At 31.4% G+C, this 10,314-nt stretch overlaps 1 protein-coding gene across 1 annotated transcript in view; it reads right to left on the bottom strand.

Annotated features, from left to right (window-relative positions):
- The window catches only part of AdamTS-A (ADAM metallopeptidase with thrombospondin type 1 motif A), an 89,998-nt gene that overhangs the window by 829 nt on the left and 78,855 nt on the right, over positions 1-10,314 (bottom strand). The window contains exon 26 of the mRNA XM_068363570.1: positions 1-9,400. This exon is cut by the window's left edge and continues 829 nt beyond it. Within this exon, the coding sequence (XP_068219671.1) occupies positions 9,305-9,400 (96 nt within the window). The 3' untranslated portion in view covers positions 1-9,304. The remainder of the gene's footprint in view (positions 9,401-10,314) is intronic.

The raw sequence follows: 10,314 nt of genomic DNA, 5'->3' as shown, positions 1-10,314 counted from the left end.
ACCCTGTAGGTTCAAAGCACAAAAATACTCGACATCCCACATTTAACCTAACTGAGGTTAGAGACAACTAGACCAAGGATGTGTGTTTAAATATCTATGTGATAAAATATTAGCCTAATAATAAGTGTAGTACAGTCATACCTCAAGTGGGATCATGCCCCAGTCTCTTCAAATGAAAGGCAAGGTCTCTCTCGATCATGCTGCCAAAAACTCTTGCATAAAATCTTGAAATGGCAGATGTAAAAAAGTAACAATATACTTTAACCTAAACATTCCCATGTGGTCACAAAAAAAGGAGGCAGTAAAGGTGTACAGTATATGCCAATAACTATAAAAGATTGTTATTTAGCCAAAAAAACTTCCCCCCACCCCAAGCATCAAGACTTAGATTTAGCTAGTAGAATATATGTTAGTGTGATAAAATTTGCAAGAAATTAAGAGGTGATAAGTTACTAAATCTAAAACCTTATCAACTGAGGTGAAAAAAGTTGGAAGTCGTACTGGCACTGTATGATAAAAAATGTAAATAATTCTAGGCTGAGCTAGTATAAAATTTAGGACAAAGACTACGGTCAGGCAAAACCAAAACTAAATGTTGTCATTCAGCAAGTAGCAAAGTTCAAAAGTAAAAAGTGCCTGGAGACAAATGATTCAGTACGTTTAATTCGTTAGTTGTACTTTGAAGACAGTAGTCAAGAGGAAACAAGGGCTCAAGTAAATTTGCCTCCAGTATCAGTATTGGTTCTTGGTGATGGCCTGTCATTGGTTGTCCGACCTACTTCAGCATAACAAGTGTTGTGATGGATTCAATAGAGCCTGCATCCAAAGGTCTCCCTCATATTCACTGAGTTTGTGCTATGCACATTGATGAACTGGTCATGGAGCAGGGAAAACAATATTTCTACGATATATTCTTGTATTGGACTCTCTGTTATAGCTTTTTACAGGAATGTTCTTGGAGACCATACAGCACATTGACCCACAAAAGTCTTAAAAAACTTGATGACAAAGACTAAGAAATAAGAAAAAATAATGTCTTTGGAGCATTAAGAATAAAATGAAGTAGCTAAAACCCCATTAACAGAAAATGTCTGGGAAATAAAAAGGGTTGGATCATTACAAAAGTGTAGAAAGGAGAACAAGTACACCAAAGAAAACGAAGAAGTAACAGTAGAGTATTCCAAACACTTTTCTTGAAAACCCAGGTTCATAGAAAGAGGCCAAACTGCAACTTGGAATATGGCTGCGGATATTAGAATGCATCATCCATATCCTTCAAAGACTGGGAGGCATGGCATCCATAAGCTTAGTGAAGCACCATTCGCTACACTACTATCATACCCTATACCTATGAATATGAGGGGTTAATTAACCCACTTTAGAAATTTCCAACCCTTAACACCCAAGGGGTTATTTTTTTCCCAGCACATTTTGCAGTATATTTTTTTTAAATTGCTCTAACAGGCTTTATTTTTGTCATAGAGAGGTCAGGTTGCCTGAATTTTTTCAAAAAATTATCATAAATATGAAATAAAAATTTTTTATAGCATTTTTTTGCAAGGACGTTCCGGTACGTCCATGGGGGTAAAGGGATGGGTTTTGTGAAACGTACCAGTACGTCCTTTGGGGGTAAAAGCGTTAACTAGGAAATGGATTAAGCAATTGTTCTATTTTCCTGTGCTACTAAAAACTCCAAGAAAAATAATGTACAGTACACTACCGAAATTAAATCAGATCATAATTCAGAAGAAATGTAACAAAGGCCAAGCAGCACAACCCTTGCAAATACTTATAACAATCTCCTCAAGTATACAGACTAAGGCAGATTTCACTAACTTCTGTCCTGGTTAACTTTGTACTCCTCTGCAGACATGGTGGTGAAGAGACCGGTAGAAGATACTGATCATCTAACTGACTTGGTACTTGTAACAGAGAACAGCAGTGCTTCCATTGAGCCAGAGGAGGACATTACAAAAGAAGATTGAAAGAAAAATATCCCACTGAGGAGGTCAATGATGTCATGTACATATCTTACAGCATATAAAAGTACAAATTTTAATGATATATGTGCTGTATTAAACATATTGTGTGTATATTTCTGAAGTGGAAAAGTTTATCATGGATAAGTTTAATACTGTACATACTAATACAGGTGTAATATGCATATGGTATGCATAAGCTACACACAATGGTTTCAGTTGGATTTATTTACCACAAACAGTATCTGAAATGGACGTAATTGTTTATGATTATTTGTGTTAATGGTTCTGACAAAGGTAAAGCTACTTAATACCATATCTCTAATTAATGCACCCTTTTATGAAATACTGAGCTGACATAGAAAACCTATCTTGGAAAGGTTTCATCCCCATCTATTCCAAGTTACCAAGGCCTTACTGTAATGCTAACATTAATATTTACAAGTACAGTATTTACAAAATATATATATTTATATATATACAACTTTATAACAACTAAACACTAAATTTTCTATAAAATAAGAGAAAGAAGATCTAGACTGGAATGGTAGAATAAAAACATAAGGTTATCATGGATAAACTATTCCTAATATAAAATTGATGAAATGATCAATATAGTTTTCTTTAAGTATTCATTTCAAATGCAGCAAATTTTCTCAATAGATTGAACACATTTCGAATTGTAAAATTAAATTCCATTAAAATTCTATTTTAACACTGTTTTCATATCAAATAAGACAAGCTTAAGGGAAAATACTAGTTAGAAAAATGATATGAAAATGAATGATATGGTGCTAACAGGTATACAGATATTCAATACATCTAAAATCAGTCATGAAAAATGAAAAAAACTAGTATTCAGGTGACAAAGTCTAACATGGATGATTCATTGTGTATTTCAAGAAAAGCTTGAAGACAACATTGTTGAGAGAATCAATAAATAAGTTATCTGGGCTAGTATCCTTCTAATAAACTCTGATATTGATATGAATACAGAACTAATATCTAAATTAAAAATGAAGATGCTGAAAACAAGCAGTACAATAACATGAAATCCAAAAACAAAATTACAGCATGTGACATATTAGCAGATGAGTTGGTTTTCAAAGTGATATTATACATCATGTACTGGAAACAATCTTTAAAATTTTATCTCAATCATTGTTATTCATAATTCTCTGACAATGTAAGACATCTACATTTTCATCTGAGTAGAAGGCATATTAGCACACAAACATACCTAACTTCCACCACAGTTCTCAAGTTATTTTCACCAAAGCCCTTTCCTTTATTCAACTGTCCTTAGACCAGTTTTCAAACTATTAGTTGTAATTTTAGATACTGTTGCTACATTTTAAATTGCGATTACAATAGCAGTAATAGTTCTTACAAAAATCAGGTAATTATTCCACTAACAATAAGGTATACATTTATATGAAGAAATGGATGCAACAGTACAGTAATACAATCTTTTTACATCTGCACGAATACATTACACAGTATATAAAAATATTAGCCAATTTACATCCCCTCACTTACGACTGATATTTCATTCGATTTACACCCTCCCACTTATTAATTTTTAATATTTCATTCTTACATCGAGATAATATATATTTACAATTATGTATAAATACTATACAATACTGTACAAAATATACCAAAATTACTGATGCATGATTCCATAGAGAAAAAGTTTTTTTATAGATTCAAGTTAACATACTTGAAGGCAGTGAATTGTACACAGCAAACACAAGTCAAATTGTGTATGGTTTCAACTTAGTACATACTTACATTATATGCATAAAAATGGCAGTGAAACAATTAAAAACAGTAAAAAGTGATGTTTACCAACTTCATCCCATCATATGTATTTAGATTGGAAGCTGATATTAATTAAAGTAATTGCTACTCAAATATTATCTAGGATAGCAGCAGATATTACTCATTAACACTTATTAATTCTAATCTGAATTAGAAAACTCCTTAGCAAACCTTGGCACTTAGCTAAAGTACAGTATAAAAGACTAGTGAAAGTAGACGGCAGAAGTAAACATTTTTGCTAAATGGGTCATTGGAGTGAAGTAAGCTGATACAGGTTTTATAAACAGAAGTGAATGTTAAACATCATTACATCTCCTTGTAAAAGAATGAATGCAGATCTTTTAAGGTATCATCAGCCTGGACATTATAAGAAATTTCTGATAACCTTATGACTTTAGTAAAAGATAGCATTGATGTGTCCAACTAAATATAAAAAAGAATGATATATTTCTAATGGGGGCAATTGACAGTAGTGTATATCCGGATGTGAAGAACTTATTGCCATGAGACTGTATTGTATATAACAAGAAATTCATAAAGACATAACACTTTCACAGATATCTGATTCTTTAAGCACTCATTTTCCTGAATGACAACCATCTAATAAACACCAAGAATTACAACTTTTTAAAAATGTCAAAATTCAAGATTCAATAACTTTTTAATGAATGATGAGAAATCTAAAATATCTCCTCTGTGATTGAATGGTTTGGATGTCACATATCAAAGTTTTGAACTGGTCATATAAAACTACATCCCAAATTTGTGAGCTTTTCCGGTATCATAAGTAATGTGACACCTGCTGGAATCTCATAAAAAATTAATCTCTAGAACTTTAATGAAGTTTACACAAGTGATAAAATTAGAAAAAGACACTAACTAAACGAGTATATGATTTTTGCATTATTTATCATTTCCAACATGAATAAAATATCATTATGAGGTAATTCTCTTTGGCAATGAACAGATTTTGAATAATGTTGTAAAAGAAAATAACGAATTAATTCATTGGTGAATGGTTAAACATTTGCTATCCTTACTATTATTTAAAAAGCATTTATGACAAGTCAATCATGAAATTTTGTGATGAGTTTATGTATTAGACAGTAAATGAAACAAAATTCTGCTTACTAATAACCTTCAAAATAAAATAAATTGGTCTACACCCATAAGAATCAAGGAATTAAGAAGTATCTACACTATACATATTATGGAGTTTAAAATATAACTAACACTTTAACTTTTTATAATTTTCTTTTTCTATATTTATTCAAATATACTGCAAATAGCTATGCATATTTTAATTTTAATTGCAATTTAGTTTTTATCATTACCTAGAGAAGTATAACCCCGCAAAGGAAAGTAAAGTACAGAATAAAAATAAATTATGAGGAGTAATTGATCCTTTCAGAAACCTGTCACAATAATAATACGATAGTAATTTTTCTCTTGTCATTCAAAACTTCTCAAGCCTCACGGTATCTTCCATTTTCCGAGTATCCTGTCTATTCAAAAGGCATGTAAATTAATTAAATCTATTTAACTACAAAACTTTTATAAAAGCCACCTGTATCAAAAATCCATATCCTGTTTTTTGTAAACAAACACTGGTTAGAATTTTGGTTTTGTAATAGCAGTTTTGTTGGTGCAGCTCACTGTGTTTACAGAATACATATGACTTTACTTGTGTGTACTGATCACCTCCACCTTATACTGATGATACCCGCTTCAAGGAAATAAGCCATATGTGTTCTGACAAAGTTAAAGGGAAAAAGCACTTTGATATATTATTACATACAGTTAAAGATGGTAAAAATACAAAAGTTAATGTTGAAAGCCTCCAGTAGCTTTACGTATGTGAGATTCTGGTCCAGTACACATGCACATGTTTACTGTAGGCTTAACATATAAATAAAATTACAAGGCCATATGCAGCCATGTCACAAACACTTGCACTGTTAATATATTTGCTGTAAGTAAAGATGGCAGTCTTGGAATATCACTAACACATTACACAAGTAGCACTTCTTATGTCAGAATTCACTTGAAATTCTTCATAAGGCCTCTTGCATGTATAGCACAGAATGGTGGAATCTGGACCATAGCAATGATAGACAACAGGATGAAAACAAATATTCTTAATCCCATTGTCAAAGTTTTATGATTGAGATCATGAATACACTTCTTTCGGTGGGCTGTGGGTCCTCAAGCAGAGGCACGTTGGTGCAAATCTAGCACAAAATCTAAACGTTAAATCAGAGAGCTTCAATATGGCACTTTGTATTTTCCTTTCCCCATACACAATGTATATTCAGTAAAATATTAATGGCAGTGACAAAGTTTTTGGTTTCTATTTTTAATGTTTTTCTGGTGAAATACCCAGGTGAACTTTCAGGATCCTGACAAGAAGATATACTGTAAATGGTGAAGATTATTTATCATGAATACTGTAATGAAAATGCATGTTATGAAAATGCTACATGATTTGCTAAACAAGATTTTCATCTTGCTTATTTTTATTTGAATAATAATAAAGCTGAGACAGGTACAGACAAGGCCTATTTCTGACTCAGCTTCTTGAATAATGAAGAATTTTTAAAGGAACTGCTGTTTTAGTTGATAACAGACCTGCCTCTTGAAAACAGAACTTGAGTAGAACATGAAAACGAGAAGTAAAATTTAATAGCATTAGTCATGATTAATAATTTTGAGCTCAAGATCTTGGAAATAAAAGCATTGTATGAACACTCTACCTTAAATTTTGCATTTTCTAATGAGATAAATTAGATAATTTCACCTCTTCTCAGAGTAATACTGTACTATAGTTACAAAACTGGAAGAAAAAATCCCAATGAAGTGGCAGATAATTTAAATTGATATATGATTAGGATAGGAAGTACAGCATAATGCTGTTTATCACCTAATTTTCAGGGGTAAAGTTGAAGAAATTATTATGAAGTGAAAAGTGTTACATGGAAAGGAAAAAATGAAGATGGGTATGTAAACAAGTATCTGTAGTAAGTGTTTTAAAGAAATTGAATTAGAATAATAGAGGTAACCCCACTCATTTCTTTGAAGACCTTTTCAGATTTAAAAAAACATACATTCAGCAGGAAATGGAATTACGTAAAATTTTGGGTAGCCTAGGCCAGCCAGGGCTGTGTCACAGGAATTAGTTTAACTCATCATACTGAAATTTCTATTTTTCATGAAGTTCACATTAAAAATACATAAAATCTACTATGAAGATTTTTCTTCTCATCAAATCTCTACAATCCATAATCTTTAAATATAAACAAGACTAGCCTAGCTTTGAATAAACTATTCTAACTCAGTACAGTGCTATCAATTCCATATGAAAAAATGTTTACTATTCTAAATAGGAATTCTTAAATATATGGATTCTTTTGTAATATTTTCACATCCTATGCTACATATCTTTCCCGCTATTTCAAAAGAAATTTTGTTAAAGATGAATAGAAAATATTATTCATTGTAAAAAAGAAACAGTGAAGTAACCGACGGTGTTTTACTCTATCTATATCACTGGTATTTCCCTTTAAATTAGCTTAATTGGCTGAACACATTCCATACAGAACAGTTGTATGAATGAATTCATAATGAAGGTATTTAAAATTTTTGCTTGGTAATGGGTAACCTAAAATGTTCATCTGTATAACTGATTTCTCTTATTCATATTTTTAACTATCAATTTCTTTTTAGCACTTTTGAGTCAACAACACTCTAATCCTTCAACTCAGTTTTCCTTACTGTTTTATCCTTGATATACAGAACTGTATTAGAAATGGGGAAATTGGATATTGATTGAATTTATGAAATTGGGCTTTATAGCAACAATACATTTTTTGCGCGGCTATCATACCGGAAGACATAATAATCACTACTTTTGAGAAAATGCTAAAAAGAAATGCTGTATCTAAATTTTCCTTATTTCGCATGGAGTATATAAGACAAAACTGAAGAACAGAAGTAGGTCAGGTTTTATCTAGTTAAAGTGGCATTTAAAAGAAAATAATGATGATCAAACTACACTACATATGTAAAAATAAAGAAAGTAAGAGTGTAACAGCCAAAACTATGAAAAATTACACCCAAGAAATATGCAAAGGGAAATTTTCAACCATAAACCTGAGCCAGCCAGGCTTATGTTGTATATGAGCAAAATAATTGTACCGTAGAGATTTTACTAAGGTCATTAATACAAAATATTGGTAAATGATATAGTCAACAAGTGGAGAAGGTAAAGTACTGTAATGTATTTTGTTGAAAAGGCTCCAAAGAAAATAAGTGTTATGAAAGCTTACGACATGGTAAAACATGAGCAATAGATGCTATATCATGGCTTTTGATATATGGCATATTTAAACTAACTTATTGTAAATTTAGTCTTTTAAAACCTCATTTAAATCACATATATGACATTCATTAAACTTAAGGACCATTAAAATGCTACCTACTACGTTTAAAATTTGAATCATTGAGCTTCTTTTTCAGCGGTAACAATTCTCTTTTTTATATGTGCATTAGCTGTTAATATGCTTTATTGATAATCACTGGAAATATAAATATAATCTTTTATTCTTTCTTTATGTCTTGAAAATTTATTTATCTCACAGAATTGTTTGGTTGTCTATACAATTTTCCAGTTTTGGAGGAGAGATATGGTCAAATATTAAATATTTTGATATCACATTCTGTCTTTTGGTTTTTCCATCTAAATAATGGTCCTAGCTTTTTTAATTTCATCAATTGATTGAGATCAGATCAAGAATTGAGAGTAAAGTTTGACACCAGACTTTCATCTTTCATCCATGTCAGTTACTCAAATTCAACATGACAATATCCAATCTCACTACTTTTCATGCCATGAAAGCAACAAAGATCATACTCAAATCGATGCCAAGTCATCAAAAAATGATTAGCCATGAAAGAACCAAAAGTGAAAAATGAAGAGGGAAAAACCACAAATATCAAAGCAAATTTAGCGATAGCAAGTGCAGAAACCTAAGATAAATTAATTAGATTTAAGTGGTTACTCTTTTAGGTCTCCAATCCAAGGTGCTAGGCATTTAAATTTGATGATGTGGGTGGAGAATTCTGCAGATAAAAGAATCCAATTTTGTTTCCATTACCAGAATTACCGTTAAAGAAAGTATTATTATTAGTAAATGAAAGTACTATAAGGGTGATGATAAAGAGCAGACATGAGGCAGAGTGATGCTCTGATTAGAGAGAAGGCTATGAATAGCAATTAAACAAAAAATTAAAGGGGCAGGTCCATTATCTATCATTTTTTGGATGGATCCATCACCAATGACTGGCATGTCCAACTTTGCACCAGCAGAGATATATTTTCCTCCATACTGAAGCATGTTCTGGAGATTTTCATAAAATCCAGAAGAGGAATCACTTCGGTACCACAGCTTTCAGCTACACTCCTTAAAGGTAAGCATGTGAGAGAGTTAATTCCACACATCCTTTCAGCCATCTCGTAGATGTAGCTTTAGCCCAATCGAAGGATCAGGGGCGCATGTTCCACAATAGCCACCACAACGACCTAGGATTCTTTGGTTGTCCTGCAAAAAAAAATATAAATATCAAAATATACACATTAAATCTCTAACAACTACCAGTAGTTATCTTATTCACCATTGATTTTATTATGTATTTTCCCTCTTTTCAGTTATCATTATTCATTTGTCACTAGATTCTCATGGAAGAAGGCAAAAACTACTTGGCTCTGCTAAAAATTGTCTACATAATAGAATACTCAAATGTGAAAAAGAATAAAAGTAAAGTATGATAAAGCAAAGAAATAAATTGAAAGACATAAATTACAAATCTTAATATGGAAGAAGAGGAAACCTTAGGTTATTGTGAATAGTGTACAGTATAGAGTATACACATGAATTAATAACTCAATACTGCACAAGAAAAGGAAAACAGTGGATGGCTAAATAATATTATGAATATTTATAAACAACCCATTATTCTCTCAAAGATTTATTTTCTATCTACAATACAATACAGATCTTATTGCCACAGCAGACTAGAGATATGAAACTTAATTTTCAAATTATTTACTGTATTATAATAACTACTCCATCATTGTAGCAAATGCGTATGGAAGTGGATTATTCTAAATAGAATTTTGTCTCAATTCTATGGAAGATTTTCACATACAGTTCTTATATCCTGCTTCCCTGCTGCATTTGGTGCATACTGGTATACAGAAGCCAGTATGTAATAGCACATATTGTAAGCTTGCAATTCATATGGATCTAATAATTTTTCTTACGCAAGTCAAAAATGTTTACAGTTTTTACCAGATGTAGAGAAACACATCTGGATCATAATTGTGTACCTTTTTTATGTAATAATTTCTAGCTACTTTTGGGCTTATTAAAAAAATCTTTCAAGAATTTTTGGTGATCAAACTATCCTGCAATTTTTGTTTAATTCTTCCATTCTACCATGGTTTTACCATTAT

The sequence above is a fragment of the Palaemon carinicauda genome, chromosome 40 (genome assembly GCF_036898095.1).
Source record: "Palaemon carinicauda isolate YSFRI2023 chromosome 40, ASM3689809v2, whole genome shotgun sequence".
In the NCBI taxonomy this organism is placed as follows: Eukaryota; Metazoa; Arthropoda; class Malacostraca; order Decapoda; family Palaemonidae; genus Palaemon; species Palaemon carinicauda.
This window is presented reverse-complemented; position numbering and strand designations above follow the sequence as displayed.